The sequence below is a fragment of the Panthera tigris genome, chromosome E2 (assembly GCF_018350195.1).
Source record: "Panthera tigris isolate Pti1 chromosome E2, P.tigris_Pti1_mat1.1, whole genome shotgun sequence".
NCBI lineage: Eukaryota > Metazoa > Chordata > Mammalia > Carnivora > Felidae > Panthera > Panthera tigris.
The window spans coordinates 59,379,852-59,401,437 of NC_056674.1; the positions used below are offsets into that span (position 1 = coordinate 59,379,852).

At 55.1% G+C, this 21,586-nt stretch overlaps 1 protein-coding gene across 1 annotated transcript in view; it reads left to right on the plus strand.

Moving 5' to 3' along the window:
• Positions 1 to 1,367: 1,367 nt before the first annotated feature.
• Positions 1,368 to 21,586, plus strand: part of LOC102957108 (junctophilin-3-like) — a 155,173-nt gene continuing 134,954 nt past the window's right edge. The window contains exons 1-3 of the mRNA XM_042968091.1: positions 1,368 to 1,500; positions 4,282 to 4,293; positions 11,866 to 11,928. Of these exons, the coding sequence (XP_042824025.1) occupies positions 1,368 to 1,500; positions 4,282 to 4,293; positions 11,866 to 11,928 (208 nt within the window). The remainder of the gene's footprint in view (positions 1,501 to 4,281; positions 4,294 to 11,865; positions 11,929 to 21,586) is intronic.

Genomic DNA, 21,586 nt, shown 5'->3' on the forward strand with positions numbered 1-21,586 from the left:
CGCGCCGCGCCGCGCCCCGGGGCCGGGGGCCGCCGGCCGGGGCCGGGGGCGCGGGCGGGCGCGGGCGGGGGGCGCGGGGGCCCGGGGCGCGCCGGGGCCGGGGGCGCGCGGACCGGGGCCGGGCGAGGGCGGGCGGGCGCCGCGGGCCGCGCCGGGGCCGGGGGCGCGCGGCGCGGGCGGGACCCCCGCCAGGGGCCGGCGGGAGGGCGCGCGCGAGGCGCCGGGGGGGCCCGGGGCGGCCGGGGCGGCCGGGGGCGGCGAGCGGCCGCGGGCCCCCCGCTCACGGGCGGGCTCCTGGCCCGCGCCCGTCCCCAGCGGCGGCCGGTGCGCGGCGGCGGCGGCGGCCGCTCCTCGTCGTCGTCGTCGTCGTCGTCGCCCGGGAGGCGGCCGCCCCCATCTCCCCCCGCGCCGCAGGGTCTGTCACTGCGGGCCGCCCCCCGCCGGAGCCGCCCGGGCCATGCCTCCTCCTTCTTCTCCTCCTCCGCCTCCTCCTTCTCCGCCGCCGCCGCCGCCGCCGCCGCGCCTGGGCCGGCCGGCCGTTGCCGGGTCGGAGGCCGCGGGCGGCGGGCGGGAGGGCGGGCGCGTCGGGAGCGGCGGGCGGGCGCGGGGCGCGCAGGGACTCGCGGGCGCAGCGGCAGCGGCGGCGGAGGGATCTGCGCCGGCACTCGCTCGGCCTCGCGCTTCGGCCTCCCCGGTCCGCGGACGGATCCGGGCCGAGCGCGGCCGCGTTCGCTGCTGACGGGCGCCGGGACGAGGCGCAAGTGGGCGGGGTGGCCGCCTCTCGCGACAGCCGCGCCGGCCAGGCCCGCCCCTCGCGCTGATTGGCTCGGGCCGCCCCTTCTCGGCCCGTGATTGTTCCGGGTCCCCAATCCGATTAGCCCCCGCCCCGTCCACGCCTCCCCGGGGCTGTCGATCACGCTGGAGCCGCCCCGTCCCGCCCCGCGGCGACCGGAGGGGCGGCGCGGCGGAAAACCCGGGGCGGATTCCCGGTCGCTTTTGTTCCCGCAGATCAGCGCGCAGTATTGTTTGAGGTGAAAGCCGGGCGTCCGACCTTCCCGCTTGACTCCCGGCCGTCGCCGTAGGGAGGAAGAGAGTATCTCCGAAAAGCTGCTGGAGCGGGGGCTCCGGAGACGCGAGCCGTGGCGCGGTTTTCCCTCAGCGAGGCTGTGTGACCTTGGCCGAGTCGCTTGGCCTCTCTGAGCCCTGGGCGCCTCCTTGGAAACCGAGGGTAACCCTCACCTCCCCGGGGAGCGGGAGGGGGCTCGCGAGAAGGTCGCGAGCTCGCAGACGGCCTGCGCCCGCCCGTGCGAGCCGGCCGGCCCGCCTTGGGGCGAGAAGGGAGCCGCTCTCTCCGCAGACCTCGCCAGATGCGGCCATTGTTAAGTCAGCCGGCTGTCAGCGCGCGAGGACCCCGGGGCACGAGCAACGCCCCCTCCCCGCCTGGCCTCTGCGCGGCCCCCACCGCAGGTGGAGGGGAGGCCGGGGCACCCGACGACCCCCGTGAGTCCTACAGCGGCAGGCCCGGCCCCGCAGCAGTGGTCCATTCTCCCTGCCCTTCCCCCTGGAAGTGACTTCTGGCGACCTACGACTCATCCGTGGGTGCCAGGCTCTGAGGCCCTGCCCTGCCCGCCCTGTGGAGCCTACACCCTGGTTCTGGGCAGCACACAAGAGCAAGGCACTGAATAAATGCACGCATTTCTGCAGGACGTGGTCCAAGGTGCTGGAAACTTCCTAGCAAGACATTCGCCAGCCTTGGGACCTCAAGGCTGAACAGACTTTGCAGAGCCACTCGAGGGAGAGAAGGAAAATGTGCTTCCCACTCCCTGACCCCTCTCCACGCCTGGGGCAAAATTTCCCAGAGCCACCACGGTGTTCTTGGTCAGTGAAGGGAGGAGCAGGCACCCAGGTGGCAGTCCCAGGCAGTTGAAAATCCACATAGGCAGGAGGGGTGAGGCTGGTCCCCGCTGGGTCTCCCTGCCTCACTTCCCCGGTACAGTCTACTGTCTACAAGTAACCACGTCAATCCTTGTTCACTCTGACCTCACCTTTTCAAGTCATTCCAGGGAAGTAGCCACATTCCAAAAGCTACGATAGGAGAAAGGAAAATAATACGGAAATCAGGGCAAGTCAACACGTTTGCCTCCTATTGGTTAATTAGGTTCCTTGGAGCAGAAAGATCTTGGGACCTTATGGCGCTGAGGTTCCTCCAGGGCAGCCCCACCAGGATGTGAAACCTCCAAGCTGTGGTGTCAAGCTGACCTTCGTTCCAGTCCCAGCTCTGGCCAGCTCTGTGACCTTGGCCCTTCACCCAACCATTCCAAGCCTCAGTTTCCTCATCTATAAAAGGAAACCAGGAATCCTGCTCCCGGCAGCTAGCAGAGATGCTAACCGGCCCTGGACAGCTGGGGAAATTGAACCACAAGTCACGATCGAGGTCCCCCAGCTCCTGACCGCCTTCTTGTCCCTTTTTTGCTCTGCCGTTTGCTGTGTAACGTGTATACTGGACAGCGTATGGATTAGGGTGTCCTTGTAATAGACAGAAAAGAACAAGCAGAGACTCCCGGTGGAGAAGGCCGTGTAAAGACAGAAGCAGAGATTTGGAGCCAGGGGTCGCCGGGAGTCACCAGGAGCTAGAAGAGGCAGGAAAGATCTTCCCCTGCAGTCTCTGGAGGGAGTGTAGCCGTGGGACACCTTGACTTTGGACCTCTGACTGCGGGAGAACACTTCCGTCGTGTTAAGCCCCAAGCTGTTTGCTGTGGCCACTCCAGGACAGTCTTACAAGTCTCATTTCCCCTCATCCGTACTCCAGCTCAGTTTAATCCAGCTCAGTGGATAATAAACCGCTACCCTGCGGGAGCACACCCCACAAAGGGTTTGGGGGCCTCCAAGAAGAATGACACCCAGCTCCTCGACTTTAAGGAACAGACGCCTGGACTCCTGTTCTGGAAGCCGATGGCCGCCCATCTGTGGGAGCTTTCTATCAGCACACAGTTCCCTTCCCCAGGAAACAGCCAGGAGCCTCCTGGAGACTAAAGTGGACGGTGACCTGCCAGTCCCTCTGAATGCTAGAAATGCTGTCTCTTGGGGCTGGCCGTGCGGCTGTGGTTTTCTCAGCCAGCTGCTGCCCAGGGCTCCTTCCCTAAAACAGCCTCCAGCCCCAAGCTGTTTGGAGCTGGTCCCTTTCCCTGACTTCAGGTGGGACTTGAACGTTTCTCCACCTTCTACAGAGTGGAGGGCCTGAGGATCTGTGGGAGGAGGCCGGGGAGGGGAGCTCAGTGTAAGTCCAGAGGGTAGGGCGTTCCTCCACGTGATCAAAGGGGCTGTAGGTAAAAGGGAAGCAGGCCGTGTGTTCAGATGAGAAGAGATTCCTGGTACAACGCTGTGTGGGACAGCAAAACTCACTCCCAGGAGTGAACATACCTGCCACGTGCCTGACTCGGGTCAGGGACCGACAGTACAGTGGGCCCTGCCCTCGGCAGCTTGCGGTCTAGGGCCAAACAATATGTCTGTCTATGTTTTCCAAAGGACTGGAGTGGAGTATAAATTAATACTATTGTTGAGAAAGAGAGAGAGAGACTTGGGATTCACCCCAAATGCCCCAGAGAAGCGATTTTGCAATGAGGATGGGCTGTGCCTGGGATGACTTCCTGTGTCTGAAGGGGTACGGAGTTGCCGCGGTCCTGGAATGCGGCTGAGGCGAGAGCTCGGCCACCTGGACTCCAAGTCCAGCGCCCGGCCCCCATGGCCCCGCTTCTCCGTTCTCTCGTAGAACCCAAGCCTAGGGGAGGAGCCTGGAGGCCATGTTGTGGTAGGAAAATGAAAACAGAGTGCAGGTCGCGAGTCCCATCAGCAGGAGAAGTCCTTGAACAGTGGGGCAGAAGTACGCACCCAGGCTCCCTCCTGGATCCGCCGCTTTACCTTCCCTTCAGGGTCTGTCGAGGGGTGTGCCTGGTCTCCAGTTGGAGACACGTGCTGATGTGCGTTTTTCCTTTATCCAAGGCCCTGTGTTTCTGACACAGAAAACAAAGGGACCCCAAACCCCTTCCGTGCAGGCCTTACGAAGTAGGTCCCTGATCTCACTGATGGCATCATTGCTCGGTGCCTCAGCCCCTGATGGCCTCTCGTGATGGCCACAGCTCTGTGAGCCTGCTTCTGAACTGCTGTCACTGTTCACGTTTTACAGATGGAAAGGTCATCGTGGGCCCAGGGCCATGCAAGTTTGTACGCGTTGGAACCAGATTCTGACCTGAGTCAGTTGCCCAGAATCTGCCCCTCCCGGAGGAAAGCGTAAAGGTAACTTGTTTATTCGTTATTTCTGCAAACCAGAGGCTCCAGCCATTATCTGTTATCTGCCGCATGCCAGTTTTCCTTAGCCGTGGCCTCCCACAAAGTCCACCTGGAGTCGTAAACGGGCAGTTGTCCCAAACAATGCCTGGCGCTGATTCTGCACAGACACACATTTTCCTCCAGGGCAGACTTGCTTTCTTAGGTGTCTGTGGCCTTGGGCTAGGTGCCGTTGCTGTTGCCACGGCGGGAATTACCTGGGCTCTTATTTGAGATGGTGGTTCCTCAGCCTGACCCCGGGTACGGATCCAGACTCCCTGGGGGTGGGGTCTTGGACGCCACATTTCACCAGCTCCCGTGTGACCCTTGCGTGCACCTCGTGGAGACGTTTTGCTGTCAGGCTTCCCGTGTGCTGCTTTGGACCGAACAATAGCAACCACCAAAATAATCAGTTAAGTCCATATCACAGGCCTGCACCTTGACCGGGATCCTCCCTGTTACAGATGGGGAAGCTGAGGCACCATCCGGGGCTCGTGGGTTCTCGACAAGTCCTGAGCCTTATTTGTGTCATATGTCTGTTCAGTTTTCACATTTGTTCGTTTCCCACACCACAATGAATTCACTGCTGCTTTTGGTTTTGTGCGTTTTCTCTTTCCACCATGGAAATTTCCAAGCATACCCAAGAGTCACTCGACTAGTGTAGTGACTCCCTGCGTCCCTACTGCCCAGCTTCCTCAACGGTGACATTTTGCCATTCCTGGTTCATCTGTTTCCCCCACCCTGCTCTAGCATATGTACATAATTCTTCTGGACTATTTTAAAGCAAGTAAGTTATGGATTTTATATATATAAGTAATCAATAATATACATATGTATTGTTTTGCCTGGTCATGAGGTAATGCATGCTCCTTGTACAGAGATTATATCTCACTAGAAAATGATATAGAACTCACAAAGAATCTCACTTCTCAGTCATAGCCAACGTCAACATTTGAAAGTACATCTTCCTAGACACTGTTGTATTCATATGTATTTATGCACACCTATTTTTACAGGAGCAGTCTACTCTCCACAAAAATAGGGCTGTTCTCCACATTTTGCGATCTCTTCTTTCCACTTAACAACATATCCCAGATGTCTTCGCCTGTCACGGACTCTCTTCCAAGTCCTGGTTTTCAAGGGCAGCCCAGAATCCCTTTGTTTGGGCGTACCGCAAAATTTTCTACTAATCCCCTATTGCTGGACATTCAGCTTATTTCTGTTCTGCTGGCTGAGTTTCAGAAGGCAGTTCTGCTTATCCTGGACCTTGCACCAGGCTGAAACCCGACCCGCCTCCTCCAGATCCCCCATGTGTTTCCGAGAAGTACGAGCAGGGCTAAAGCGGAGGAACTGGATTGCTTCCCAGTGCCATCCCGATCAAGGCTTCACCGCCTGGCTTGAAGTCTCAAGATACAGAACACGCCCAGACTCAAGTCGGGGTGAAAAACACATTTCAAAGGCAGGTAACGTATTGTTTGGGTGACAAGGTGTAACTCTGAAATATGGGAGGATTCTTTTTCAACAAACACACCAGAGCTCACCCAGCCCAGTAAAGCTTCCTCCTTCAAGGTGCTCACCCCAGAAGGCCAGCTCCTGTTGCGATAAAACTATGATTGCTTGAAAATATACATGTGAACTCCTCTTTTAAAGCTGCCTCCACAGTCTGTGTAAATAGTTTTTGGAGACACTGTAGGCCAGGAAGTCTTTGTGCTTCAAGGTGGATTGACATCTGGAAACAGTCCGTACTGCAGACAGAAGAGTCTACTATGTCTGGTTTGAACAGAAAGAGATTTATTAAGTTACAGCAGGGGCCTCAGAGTGTCTGGCAGGATTGGAGAACAGATGTGGATACCATTTTTCTATCTTCCTCTTTTTTTTTAATGAATTGCCTGTTCATGTTTTCTGCACATTTTTCTATCAGGTTTTGGGTCTTTGTTTCTGTCAATTCCTAAGAGTTCTTTATATATTAGAGCTATAAAAGCCCTTTATCTGTGATTTATGTTGAAAATATTCTGTCCCAGTTTGTCAGTTGCCTTTGACTTCATTTATTGTGTTTTTACCTTGAAAAAAAGTGTATTTTTGTGATCATTTTTTGCATCTGGATTTTAAGTGGTGGTTAGAAGACCCCTCCCTACACCCAGGTTATAAACAAATTAATCTGTGTTCTCTTGTATTATGTGTATGGTTTCATTTTTTTTTTTTTTTTTCATGTTCAGGTCCCTGAACCATTTGGAGTTTATTCTTAAAAAAAATTTTTTTTTTAACGTTTATTTATTTTTGGGACAGAGAGAGACAGAGCATGAACGGGGGAGGGGCAGAGAGAGAGGGAGACACAGAACCGGAAACAGGCTCCAGGCTCTGAGCCATCAGCCCAGAGCCCGACACGGGGCTCGAACTCACGGACCGCGAGATCGTGACCTGAGCCGAAGTCGGATGCTTAACCGACTGAGCCACCCAGGCACCCCTGGAGTTTATTCTTATGCACAGTATGAGGTATTTGCTTTTGAAACCCAGTTTTATTAAATGTATCAATTACACCAGGGGTTGCAAATTAAAATGCTTTAAGGCCAGGCAGAAAGTAAATGAGTGAAGGTAGGTGGTATAATAAAATAGGGTGAGGTTTGTAGGTGGTCAGGGATTAGATTTAAAGCGCGCGCGCGCACACACACACACACACACACACACAGTGGGTGTGTTAGTTTCCTATTGCTGCCGTAGATAAATTATCACAAACTTCGTGGCTTATAACTACAGCATCTATCCTCTCATGGCCCCGGAGATTAGAAGTTTGGAATCCAGGGGGCAGGGGGGCAAGGTAGGCTCCTTCTTAAGGCTCTGGTTAAGAATATATCCCAGGCCTCTCTCCCAGCTTCTGGTCACTGCTGGCAATCCTTGGTGCTCCTTGGCTGTAGCCACATCACTCCAGCCTCTGCCTCCATCTCCAGGTGGTTGCCTTCCTATCTCTGTGTCCAATTCTGTGTCCACCTCTTCTGACAAAGACCCCAGGCATTGGGTTCGAGGCCCACCCGAACCAGTGTGACCTCATTGGATTACATCTGCAAAGACCCTATTTCCAAATAACGTCACATTCATAGGTGCCAGGCAGACATGAATTTTGGGGAGACATCACTCAACCCAGAACAGTGAGTGAAAAGCAGAGCTGTCTGGAGCCCCCCGCAGCCTGCGTGCTCAGAGCTTGGGCCCCTTATGCTGCTGTTGGGGTCATCTACACCTGGCAATAAAGAGTCGCTCTATCGGGAAACTCATCACACTTCATTCTGAGAATCAGTCTTGAAAAGCATTGACAGATTGTCACTGGAAAATGCCCTGAAAAAAGGAAAAAGAAATCTGATGGCCAATTCTTCCAAATGTGAATAGATGGCCTGCCCCACAGCCAGTAGAAAACAAGTTTGTTCAGCATGAATATTAGGGCTTCCCCTTGGAGGCCAGGTCTCTGTTACGTTTTTTCCTTCAGAGTAAGAGGTGAATTTCTACAGATTCCTCTGTGCTGAAAGAGGGCCCATTTCATACCAGAGAAGGAGGAAGGTGGTGTCTCCCCTGCCTAGAGATGGGGGAGGGGGCTCTCTTGCAGCTAATGTCCCTGTCAGACCTCCCAGGGTAGGCAGAATTCCCAGTCTTTGCTTATCTAAACACTAATCTAAGTGAAGAGATCTTGCAGATGTCAAGTCCCAAGTCAGGTGACCTTGACACACAGAGATTATCTGGGTGGGCCTGGCATAATCAGGTGAGCCTTAGAAGTAGAGAGTTTCCTCTGACTGCTGGCAGAGGGGGTGTCAGCAGCGTTAGAAACGTCAGGAAGACATATGGTATCATTGCTGCTTATAAAACAGACAGGGCCGCATGGGAAGGAAGAAAAAGGTGGTCCTGACCTATAGCCAGTAGGACACAGAGACCTCAGACCTGTAGCCTCAAGGAGGTAGATTCTGCCACAGGCAACAACCCAGCCACCAAAACCTTGACTTCTGCCCATTAGACTCTGAGCAGAGATTCCAGATGGGTCTGTTCAGATTTCTGGCCCACAGAACTTCCAGATGATACATGGGTATTGTTTTAAGCCTCTAAGTTTGTGGTGACTGGTTATACAGCAGTACAAATTAATCTACCTCTGCTTTTGTTGAAGGTCTGGGGGCAGGGACACTAAGAAGGGGGGGGGGGAATGGAGACGTGGGATTGGATAATCCCATTCTCCCTCCTGCTGCACCCTCCCACCCACCCATGAGAATTTCAGGCCCTTACGTGAGACATAGAGACACCACATGAATGGGGCTTGGGGTGTCCTTGGTGGCTTCAGAGGTTGATGGAAATCAGGCATATGTCCCCTCTTCTTGTGCTTAAGCAGTTACTGAAGACGAGGGAGATCGGTGGGTCTAACCACATTTTATCCTGGTGTTTTATAGGTTTGTAGGACCAGGAGGAATCCTGGTACTTAACATAATTAACATAATCGATTCCCCCTTTGGGGTCACATCCCGGAAAATTGCATCCTGCCTGCGCCCCCCCCCCCAAAAAAAGCAAGCGGCAAAGTTTTTTCTCTAGGTGCACCTAGCTTTGGGCAAGTCACTTCCCCCTCCCAGGAGCTCCTACTCATAGACTTGGAGGCAGCGGGCCTGGAACACGTGGCTTGCAGCAGGTGCTCAATAAACGTTAGCAGTTGGGTTGTTATGACCGTCAAGTGTAACGCCTGTTGCACTTCACCCCACCCCCATGTCGCTAAGCTGCATGACCCAGGGCAGCTCTTCCAAGTGCCCTTTCCTCATCCTGTCACAAAAGTGAGGACCAGAGAAGGAGCTCGCACAGCTCCGGCCACACAGGCACTTCACCCGGGCACAGGTGCCCGCTGCCAGAGCGGAGCCTTGCCTGGAAAGGTAACCCCAGGAGCCCTGAGCATTGAGAGGCCATGTGGATGGCAAGCGCTAGGTTTCAGGTGGGGGTTAAGGTCTGTGCTGAGCAGGGCAGTTCAGGGGCTTGCAGACCATTTTGTCTCTGGCAGGCCCTGGGACTCCTGTGTCCCAGAAAACCCTCCGGCGGGAGGAGGAGAGGTCAGTGCCTGCAGCAGAGGACTCTGGAGGGCCTCTGATGGAGAGGGGGTGTGAGGCAGGAGCAGGGGGGTCAGAAAGGCCCGACTCAGGCAAGGCTGGCCCAAGGCTGTGGGAGCAGAGGTGTGGGGGGAGGGTCTAATCTTGGAAGAAGGCATCTTGGTCCCTCTAAAGGGAACAGGTGTGGTCCTTTACCTTCCCTCGCAAAGAAGACAAAAGGCAGACACGGGTCTCTGTTAGTGGTTAAACTGTGTCCCCCTAAAACATGTCTTGGAGCCCTAACACCCAGTACCTGTGAATGTGACCTTATTTGGAAGTAGTGTCTTTGCAGATGTAATCAGGTTGAGTCAGGGCATTTGGGTGGGTCCTAACCCAAGGACTGGTGTCCTTCTAAGAAGAGGAGACACACGGGAGAGGCCATGTGAAGCTAGGGGCAAAGACTGAGGGACGCCTGGAGCCCCCGGGAGCTGGGATAGGCAAGAAGGACCCTCCCGTAGAGCCTTCGGAGGGAGCAGGGCCCTGCAACACCTTGACTTTGAGCTTCTGGCCTCCAGAGCTGTGAGGGAACACATTTCTGCTGTTTGAAGCTCTACCCCCGTGTCCCGGCTCCCCGTCTGTGGTGCTCTGTTACGACAGCTACACAACGCGGACCTGGTCTCCAAGGCAGGGGTGGGGACAGCCTCTTGGTAGATGTGCAGCATGGCTGGTGAACTACCAGAAAGCCCTTCCCAGTTGTTCTCCCACTGGCTACGAAGGTTGGAAAACAACACTTTCCCATGCCTGGCTTCCCTTGTATCCAGGAATAACCTTGTGATCCAGTTCTGGCCAGTAAGACTCAAGTCAAAGCCTGACGAGGGGTTTCTGGAAAGTGACTTGCCTCGCAGAGGGGAAATGTGTCAGGCAATCCTCGTTGCCCTCCCCATCAGAGCGTTCTGGAACACAGCACAGCCACAGTGGTGGAGGCCTTGTTCCCTTGTGATGACACACACGAGGGAGACTCACCCAGACCTTGTGCCTGGCACCACCCAGGCACAAGCTTCTTGTTTGAAAAATAAACCCACGTTTGTTCAAGTGAGTTGGGCCCTCTGCCACCTGCTGCTGAATGCCTTCTTAGCCGATACGGCGGTTTGCCCGCAGGGGCCTTCCCAGACCCATCTCCCCTCCGGTGGACCAGAGAGGTTGAGGGCAGACACTCCAGAAGTCAGAGTGAGCAGATTCCAATCCTGGCTCTCACCCCCAGCTTGCCCCGTGTCCCCCTTCCTCTGCAAGATGGAGGCAAAAGGTACCTACTTGAAGAGGCGGCTGGAGAATTAGATGAGAGCCTGCTTAGCAGGTGCTCAAGACGCGGTGGCTGCCAGCATCTGTAGGAGCATCTGCATCCTGTGGTCTGCTGAAGACAGGAGCCCCGCAACACATGCGTTGCTGTAAACATCGGAAACGGCCGGGGTGAGCGGTATCCACGTCACCTGGACTCTGAACAAGCTCTTGCTGCCGAATGAGTGCCCTTGAGCTGACTGTGTGTGTGTGTGTGTGTGTTTGCAGCACAGACAACCCCCAGGTTGGCCCAAGCCATTTCCACGACAGAGAACAAAAATGGCAGTATATCATCACAGCTGCGGTCAATCATCACAGCTGCGGTGGGCTCCGTGCGCAGGACACAGAGTGGCAAGTCACTTTTAAAGGACAGACAGCTAGCAAGCGACAGAGCTCGGCCTTGCGTTTGGGAGCTCACTGTGCCTCCTGCCAGCCCAGCCAAGCTAAAGGTTTTGGCACCAAAGGAGGGAAGGCCGAAGGAAATGCCCGGACAAAGCACTTTCACGCCTCATTTAACCCTTGTGACATGCCTTTGAGGTCAATAGATCCTTATCCTCACCTGGCAAAGGAGGCGACCGAGCCTTGAGGAAGGAGAGCTGAGTGGATGCGGGTGGAGCAGGGCTAGAACCAAGGTCTCCTGACCCCCAGTCCTGCCGCCCTGTCCCCCCGGAATGGCTGCAAATGGAGGCTGAATAGAGATGACAACCCTGTGGGTGAGGAAGGTCATCATAGGGCATCTCTTCAACACGGCTCAGGTGACCTTGGAGTCACGGAGCTCACTCGTGGAGACCTGCCGGAGGCTGTGTGCTTTGCATTATTTCCTTCGATTCTCCTTTCGCAGATGAAGAGACTGTGGTTCAGAGAGGCCACCTGCCCTCTGCACACCACCTGCAAGGACAGATCCCACGTCCGGTCCACTGTGTGACCCTAGTCGCATTGGATGTTTCCTGACCGAGTGGAGGCCTTGCCCTCACATGTTAACCACGGCAGCTCTGGCGCGTGGTTGTGTTTGCTCGTATGTGTAATGTGTATTTGACTTCAGCTTTAGATTCTGTCTGAAGAGTGGTTTCTGAAGCTGACCGTTTTTTGAAGCCACTGGTCCATAGGTCACACGTGTGATTCTTTTCATGCATTGGCTCCTTGGCACTGAGGCTTCCTCTTTCTTACGCAGGGACAGCTTTCCACGCGGACATCTGTACGGAACTCTCAGAACCATCCCTGGCTGTGAAATACGGTAAGGCCATGCCAGCGTGTCCCAAGGGAAGTTCAGTCCTGTTGGCACACGTCTGTTGGCACCTTAATTAAACCATAAGCTCCCTGAGAATAGGGACCGACCGGTCTGATACGTTTTTGTCATTTCGAGTTTCCAGCTCTAGATGGATGCCTTGTATACAGAAGGCACTCGCTAAGTGTTTGCTGATGGTCGTTGCGACTTCCCAAATAAGTTTTTGCAATGCTTCCTCTAGAGCTCTGCCTTTTCCTCTGTAGAGATTGTGGTACCGTGCTGATTTCTCCAGTGAGTACAGAATCTTGTCTATCAGGGATGATTTATTATGTGTAATTATGTTTCTGACCTACTGCTTGCAGAGTGGAATTTTTTCCCAAAGTATTGGTAATATTTCCTTATAACATAGCCTGAATCCCAGGACAGGAAAGACTTGACCTGAAGAGAATGTGGTGGTCATGTGAGGTTAACTTCTTCATCAGCAGATGAAAAAGGAGATAAAGGGACCATCAGGGGTCATCCAGCCAGTTCACTTATCAACCTGCCTTTGGAGGCTGATTCCTCACATAGAAAATAGTTGGTATGATTCACAACTTCTTCAGATGTTTTTAATGTTTTTTATTTGTGAGAGAAAGAGACAGAGGGTGAGCGGGGGAGAGGTAGAGAGAGAGGGAGACACAGAATCCGAAACAGGCTCCAGGCTCCAAGCTGACAGCACAGAGCCCGACGTGGGGTTCAAACCTCCTGACCGTGAGATCGTGACCTGAGCTGAAGTCGGACGCTTAACCGACTGAACCACCTGGGTGCCCAACAACATCTTCAGATTTTTGGTCAGCTGTGTTTGGCCAAGTTCTTCTGTATTAAATGTATGATAACATTTTACGATAACGTGTTCTGTTCACATCCACCCATGCTTCTGACATCACATGCGATATTACCCGTGTAACCTGCTAACTAGCAGGTCAGAAAGTCCTGGGACACGAAGGACCCAGAATTGGTTCATGCACTGTCTCATGGACACCACTGAGGACCCAGCCTCTTTCTGTCTATACATTGCGCCCTCCTCAGGGTGTTAGCCTTGACCTTAGGCTGGTTCTCCTCAGGCTAACAAGTGGCTGCAGCTGTTCCAGGCATCACATCCAGCTTCCAACAGAAGGAGAAAGATTATCTTTCTTTGCGTATCAAGTTTAAGGGGGAAAAAAGTCTTTCACTGAAGCCCCTCTGCTCATTGGCTAGGCTGTGTCATATATCCACTGAAATAACCACAGACAAGAGGGCTGGAGTCATCATAATGGCCCTTGATCAATCAAGATATGCCTTCTGGGACTGGAGCCTGCCTCTCCTGAAGCCCATGCATGTACAGAGTGTGTAGAAACTGGAACAAAATCAGGGGTCTCTTTGCAGATGAGGACAGTGAGGCTCAGGTCACCTGTGGTACACTCTAACTGAGATCTGTCCGACCCCAATTATGTCCCCAACGGACCACGCTGCCACGTTACGTGAGGTGTGGGTGGGGTTGTTGTCACCCTTTATCATAAACGCACTGGGCATCACCTTCCGCTAGAGCCAGCTTTTGATCAGGTACGTGCTCCGTAATCAGTCGTTTTACGGCTGGGCAGATGCAACCAGGCCAGGCTCCCGCCTTGTCCGGAGGCCAGGTCTGCCGGGTTAATCTCCTCGTTGCCGGGGAGGACTGTGCAGCCCCTGGGTGCACTTTCTCCCTTCCCGGCCACCCCGCGGCTAGTTCTCCGGGGGCGAGGGAGGGGACGTGTTGCTTCCCAGTCCCGTCAGCCTCTCTGGGAAGTTGGCTGAGAGGCGAGGTTGGAGGGGCCGTCTGTAGTGGGCGGGGGCGCCCCTGGACTGATTCACCCGTCGCTGGGCCGTTGCCACGGATGACTGAGGGGTCACACCTCCACGACAGCCTTCTCACCCTGTGGCTCACGTGCATGCACACAGCACTGTGCGTCACCAGCACGGACACGGGCCCGTGTGCTGCCCCAGTCCTGTGGCGACTGTGCCGGCACCCCCTTCATCGTGTCTGGACTCATTAACAGTGTCGGAAATGAGAGCAAGCTGGAAAAGCCCAGAGACACGGGAGCCGTGGTTCTTGGCGGTGTGGCCCCAGGCGCACCACTCAGTCTCCCCGCACCTCACTCTCCCAATCCGCATGGTGGGCTGCCGTGTGGCTCGGGGACCGTGGGTACGGCGGTGTGCGTGTGGCCGGCACCCGTGAGCAGTGGCCGTTTCTCACAGCCGTCGGGGTGTAGCCATGGCAGGTTCGGATGGAGTGAATTAACCTCCTGGTGGCCACCTGACCTCTTGGCATTCTCTGAAAGGAGAGCCTGCGTTTTCCTGTGGGGGTGGCCTTCCAAGTCTGTGGGCTTGCTCTTGCTTTGTGCGGGGCAACAGGGAAAGCAGCCTCAAATGTTTGCTTCTGGGCGGGTGCCTTAGCTTCCCGTGGCTGCCATAACAAATGCCCACAAACTCGGTGGCTCGAGACAACACACGTTTTTATCTCACTGTCCTGGAGGCCCCAAGTCGGACACGAGTCTTCCAAGTTTAAAAATGGGGTGGGGCTGGAGCTCCCAATAGCCAGAACTGCTAGGGGGGGACAGGTGTGGCTCCCCCACCGTGCACAGAGTCCTGGTCCTGCGTGCACAGGGCCGCTACAGGGAAAACGCAGCCCCGGGTTCTTCTCCCCTTGGAGGCTGCGGTAGGAGGTGGAGACCAGCACCCTTCCCTCGCCTTCCCCGAAAGACTGCACTGGCGCAGGGGTGCAGGGTGGAGTGGATGTGTTTGGACAGTCGACAAAGACTCTTATCAGAGGCCTTCAAGGAGAGCTTGACCCCCCCCGAATGTATCCACCACATTTTGCGTGAAAAGCCGACGTGCACTTTTTAAGGCAGAGTTTCTGGCTTCCACAGCATTCCTGTGGGGGTCTGAGATCCGAGGGACGTTGAAGAGTTGGGAGAGCAGCGTTCGGAGCCCAGGCTGCGTTCTGGCTGTGAGGCTGTCCCTTCACGTGTCTGAGCCTCCGCTTTGCCAGCCTGGACAATGGGACAGCCCTGCTCACTGGCGTTGTCGCCGTGGAGACACAGCCTGGCGCCTCGAGGGGCTCCGCGGCTGGCGGCGAGGCCCAGTACCAGCAACACTGGGATTTTCTGTCTCCATCCTTCTCCCCAGGGCTGCACCGGCCACCCTGCGTTCCAGGCCATCAGCTTCCCCAGCAGCCTTTCTGTTTGTTTGGAACAGTTTCTCGGGGTCTCCTAGAGAGAAGATTCTCAGCTGAGTTCCGGCAAACGGACACGCTACCCCACCCCCTGCTTGGAGGGATCCCAGCAGCTCCCTTGGCTGCCCAGCGAAGAAGAAGAAATGATGTCAGGAGTGTTTCTCTCTTGAGGAAGCTGGAGACTCCTTGCAGCAGGACGAGAAGACACTATCAAAGGGGATGTAGGGGGGCTTGCCAAAGCATCCTTGCACGGTGCTGTGGAAACATCCGTTTCCTCTGTCTGCCTGGAGAGGGGCTGGGTCAGCTGGGCTGGTGGTCTCAGTCTTGGTTCTCTCAGCCTGATTGTGCTCATTTATGTCACAAAACACGCACGTGGCTCAGGACCAAGGGGGCTGGGAGCCCCAGCTCTAGACTTTGGGTAGACACGAGGGGCCCTTTCTAGGCTCCACATCAAGGCTTCCCCTCCTGGCGAGCACAGAGGTGGCGCTGTCCTTCGATGCCCTGTGGCACTGACAAGCAGGGCCCATGGTGAGCTTAGTGTCCACAGAAGACGCTGAAGGGCCTCCGCTCTGGAATCGTGTGACCGGAGATTGAATCCGGGCTCCATCGCGTAGAGGCTGTGCGGCCTCAGGAAAACTGCCCAGTCGGAGTCTCGGTTTCCCAACCAGCAGAATGGTGGTGGCAAGGTTCCTGCCTCCACAGGTGGTCGTGAGAGCAGAAAGGGTCCCCGCTGGAGGGCGTTCCGCACAGGTCAGTCCGGACACACGGAGGGGAGATCGGAAGCAGGAGCCACCGCTATTTCAGTCACCTGACTATGAAATCGAAAGATCGGAAAGTACAGAAAACGTCAAGGGAGAAGAAACCCCAAAGTGTTCACAGCCCCAGTCCCCGGAGACACGCGCTGCTAGCTTTCGTTAGGTGTCCCTCCAGCCTGTTTCTACGTGTGCGTGTGTGTTTCGTGGGCTCAGATCACTGCTGAATGAGCACAGCCTGTGTCTGTATATGCGTGCTAGTTTTTCTTAAGACCCGGCATGATGTTGCTTAACCCACTTCTTTTAAACTTAAAAATGTATCAAGACCATTTCCTGCAAATCATTACATTTTACCATGTTGCATATTTTCCCACACTTTGATGTTTCTGAAATAGGGATGTGTTTTAGAATCGTTGTCAAAAGAAACATCCCAGCTACTTCTCTCTTTTTCTCCCCTGAAGGGGGTTATGAAATAGGCGATCCGTGTGACAAATGACAGCGTCTCAGACTCCAAAAAGCATGGCGTTCTGAAAGATGCCTTCTTACAGGCCACGTGGTTCTCTTTGGTGCCTTTGCCATAATTAACTTAATTGACCTCCAGTTTTGGACATTTTAGCTCCTTCTGGTTTCCTGCTATTATCAACAATGCTGCAAAAGAGAACGTACGGCAGGAAATCCATTCAAGTGGGTCACTGACCCTACAGGGCAGAAGCTGGATGGAGAGGTCAAGGTCACAGCCAGCCTCCAGTGACCTTCTAGGGAGGAAGGTCGGAGAGGAGTGGCTCCTTCGTGGCCGGGGTGCGGAGAGGCCCCGGGTCAGAGGGGTGATGCCCCGCGCAGCCGTCCCGTTGACTCGCCGCGCTGGCTTTGGGCTGGGGCTTTCCCTTCCCCACGCGGAACAGAAGGCTCAGAGAGAGGCCCCTTGTCAGCGCCAGGCACAGCTCGCTCACAGTCCACGTGCTCCGAGGCAAGAGAGGAGAGGCTTTCTCCTTTTCTGGAGTTCCGTCTCATGCCTACGTTTTGGGTAGGATGCTATTTTTAAGCGCCTGGCACAGTGGATTTGTACACCCCAGGGGAGGAGGGGGACTCGACGCGGGGCAGGGCTGGGCAGGCAGCAGGCATGGGCGCGGGCAGGGGGGCCGCATTTGCTCTGCTCTAACAATGAGCCGCGGCGGCTGTCACACCCACAGCCGGCATTAATCACTTCCTGCCTTGCCTTCCCCAGCGGCTCTGACACAGGAGGCCACGCCCCGCTTCTGGAAAGCGCCCCGCTCAGACTGTGAGGGTGCTTCCAGGCCACGCTTGCTTCCTTCGTCGGGTCCGTGCCCCACCCCCCCACGTGTCCCTTTTGCCCGGCTCTGGAGACCGCATGGGCTCCGGCCACCACCACAAGCGGGTAAAGCGTTTTGCAGGCTTTGAGGCGAGGCTGCACCCGCTCGGAACGTTGGCAGTTGTGTGGGGCAGGCCACGCGGGGCTGGGCGTGATGCCCAGCTGGGTCAGTCTGTCACCCAGGGTTTTGGGGTTGCGAGCAACAGAAATCGACTCTTGCTGGCCGGGGTTCAGGGGAGGGGGTTACTGGGTGGAGACGGGCTAGTTTACAGAACAGAAGGGGAAGGTGGATAACGGATTAAGGCTCAGACAGGAGCCGCACAGCGCCCAGGATCCAGGAGTGAGATCAATAACCGCCTGCGGGGAGAGGAGGTCAGGGTGCGGTGCGGGCCCGTTTGCTCCATTTTGCACATGAGCGACTGAGAGCTGGAAAGGAAGGGACTTGCACAGGGCCAGGTGGCTCGCTGGAGGCACAGCCAGTCTTGTGTAGTGGGACCAGGTCCATGAAGACGAGGGTCCCCGCCAGGGCCCACCCTGGAAAGCTCGCGGGTGTCACAGCAGGAGCTCCTATCCTGGGGCTCCTTCACCTCCCAGATCTTGACCCCTCAGGCCACACATTGCTTATTTTGGATTGGCAGGCAGCCCACGCCCGAGGCGGAAGGAGGGGGGTTGCTCAGGCAGGACCGGGGTGTGACTCACTTCTGTCTGCCCAGCCAAGTACCAAACAGAGAGGCTGGCAAACAGGAGCCAGTCCACAGCCACTAACCAGCAACCGAAACCCTGCTCAGAGTGGCCAGGCCTCGACTTACACAGAGGTCACCAAAGGATGGCCTTGGCAGGACGCCAGTCCTTGCCTCTCTGCTGACCACCCTCGAGCCCAGTCGCCAGCATCTGCTGCCGTGACGGGCCCCTCCCCTCCTTGTTCTGGCCACGGGACAGGCTCGCTGGCCTTCCCTCCCCACACAGAGTCAAGCATGCGGTCCACCTCGCCTAGAAGGCCCTGCCCCGGTTTCCTCCCAGCCCCACCAGCTTGGCATGAAAGAATTCGGGCTCTGCAGTCAGAAAACCACATGTCTGTCTTCACAGCTTCCTGGTGTGGATCTTGGGCAAGTTGTGTGGCTTCTCTCTGCCTCAGTTTCCTCCTTTGTAACACGAGCCCTCCCTTGCAGGATTCCTGTAAAGATTGGGAGTAAGGTGGGCGAACACCAGTGCTTGGCACAGGATAGACGCCGGCTACAGTGCTCACTCTCCGCCCGAGGCCTGGCATCTCCCTGCAGGACCGACCAGCCTGGAGGAATGTTCCAGGCCCCGGGGTTGCTCTCTCTTGTGCTGACAGTCACCTTGATCTGGGTCATTTGGATAGCACTTTCCAGATGCTAGCCTGCATTGCACTCGTGGCAAAAGGGAACATTTTGGCTGCTTAAACCCAAGCCAAACAAAAAAACTGACTGTCATCATTCTTGCCCTCTAAAGGGAGTGGCAAATTCGTACTGGGGATGCTGGCCTGGGGACTTTGGTTAGCCAAGAGCAGAGGAAAACATGTCATTTCAAAGCACCAGCTAGTCCTTCATGCTGCTGACGGCTGGAGTCCTGCCTTAGCCAAGCATTTTAGTGCTTCCTGTCTGTATGTTACTCGGTACTCTCTTGGCTGCAAGTGATGGAGATTCAGTGTGAATCTCTAAAGCAAAAATAATGTTCATTGGCTCACTGACTGGAAAAGACAATCTCCCCGTGAGTCAAGCTTCAGGTACGGCTGGATCCAGGGGCTCTCCTTCTCTCTGCTCTGCTTTGCTCTGTGTCAGCCTCGTTTTGTAGATACCCAGGCACACATCCCATCCCACATGCCCTCATAAAATGTGACATTAAGGGCCCCCAGGTGGCTCAGTGGGTTAAGCAGTTAAGCGTCCAACTTCAGCTCAGGTCATGATCTCACAGTTTGTGAGTACAAGCCTCTCGTCGGGCTCTCTGCTGTCAGCATGGAGCCTGCTTGGGATTCTCTGTCTCCCTCTCTCTCTGCCCCTCACCCGCTCACTCTCTGTCTCATTCTCTCCCTCAAAAATAAATAAACATTTAAAAAATAAGTAAAATAAAATGTGACGTTAACACACTTCCAGCAGGAGGTAGGGTTTGTGGTCTCTCCTCTTGACCTTGAACTTCCCTTTGAACTTCCACAACCAGTAGAAAGTGGTGGAAGTTACATGTGATTCCAGAGACCAGGTCTTAAGAGGCATGCAGCTTCCAGCCGCCTTGCTCTCTTTGGGGACACTCGCCCTTGGCAAGCAGCAACCATGCTGTACGGAAGCCTGTACCAGGCTGGCTTTCGAGGGGAGACCACAGAAAGGGGCCCGTGTGGAAAAGGACCTGAGGGCCCCGCCGACAGGAGCTAGGCTGGGCCTGCAGTTAACTCCGGACTCCAGCTTTTGAGACTTGCAGTCGAGGCCCCGGACGTCGTGGAGAAGCAAGGTCCACACCGTGTTTAGTCTTGACCCACCAAATCCATAAGTGTAGTAAACGGTTGACTTCTGTCAGTAGGTCTGGGGTATTTTGTTGCATCGCCGTAGCAGCTGCAGTAGATTTCATGATCCCTACAGCTCAAACTCTCAGCTGAGGAGTGCCAGATCTGCCCTCCGCCAACACCCAGCATCCGTTCGTAGTCAAGATGCAGATTAATTCCGCTCGGGCACGAGTCTTCTCTCTATGTGGTTGTTGTGGCCGGAGGGGTGAGGAGTCCTGGTTGCTTAGGCTCAGTCGCGAGCCACGCTCCGGCCTGGCGAAGGATGGGTACAAAGACGGCCTGGTCAGGACCACCGGAGTGGGCCAGCGGTGGCTCAGGAAGGAAAATTGGGATGCGGCCATTGGATGAAACAGGGAACCGTTCTGGAATATACAGGCAGGTCCGCAGCTCCCTTATGAATTGCTCTCCCTACCAAGAAAGCGATTTCTTTGTTAAGGTGTATGTGGCGGGTCACTGGGGAGAGGAACCCAGAAAAAAGTTTTTCATACCATACTTTGGTAGGATTTGGAGAAAGCAGAACGCCAAGATATGCGAACTGATACCTGAGGTACCTGTGTCTCACCTGCGTGAGGACCTGACTTTTTCCAGGGCCTGCTCTGTGCTTAGCATTGTGTTTGGTGTTTTGTCTACACACTCGCCTAGTGAGCACGAAACTCCTGGAGGGCCAGGACTGAGCCTCCAGGACAGCAGCTGGCATGTAATGGCCCGTAGTAATTAGTATTGCCTCTTGGCTGCTAGAATGGGGGCCAAAATAGCGGCGGATTAAACAAGGGAGAAGTTTTTTCCTTTCACAACTGCCCAAGACGAAACAATTCAGGCTAATATGACAACTCTAGGTGATGTTTTTATCTTGTTGCTCTGTCGGGGCAACTGGCTGGCTCAGTCTGTAGAGCATGCAACGCTTGATCTCAGGGTTGTGACTTCGAGCCCCACGTTGGGTGTAGAGATCACTTAAAAATAAAATCTCAGGGGCATCCAGGTGGCTCAGTCGGAGAAGCGTCCGACCTCAGCTCAGGTCATGATCTCGCGGTCAGTGAGTTCAGGCCCTGCATCGGGCTCTGTGCTGATGGCTCAGAGCCTGGAGCTGCTTCAGATTCTGCATCTCCCTGTCTCTCTGCCCCTCCCCTGCTCGCACTCTGTCTCTTTCTCTCTCTCTCTCTCTCTCTCAAAACTAAATGAACATTAAAAAATTTTTTTAAAAATAAAATCTTAAAAAAGAAAAGTCATTATCTTGTTTCTCTGCCAACCCCAATATGTAGTTTCTATGCTGAGATCTAAGACAGCTGCTCCAGCTCCTGCCAGTGCGCCTGCATTCCAGCCAGGGCAAAGAGGGAAGAAACGGGACGTAAAGGGCACCCCCTCTTCCTTGTAAGGACAAGGTCCGGAAGGTTTACTCATGTCTTCTGCTTATATCCCATTGGCCGGAACTTAGTCACATGGCCCCAGCTAGCTGCTAGGGAGGCTGGGAAATGTAGTTCTTAGCCAGTGACCATGTGCCCACTGAAACTCAAGGTTTGTAGTGCTAAAGAAGAGAGAGAATGGCTACTGAGTGATAGCCAGGAGACTCAGCCTAAGACACTCAGCTGTAGAGCTGGTAGTATTCCCTGTGGGAGATGCAGTGTGGCCGGAGAGCCAACCTTCCAACGGCTTTCATCTTGGCTCTGCTCTTTACTAGTGGTGTGACCTTAGTTGCGATTGTCTCAGCCATAAAGTAGGGGCGACAATAACACCACGTTTCATCGATTCGAGGATTCACGTATTAACGTCTCTAAAATGGGGATGTGTTTGCAACTGAGGACGTGTTGAACTGGCCGCGTCTTTCATTCGAAAGAGTATAGAAC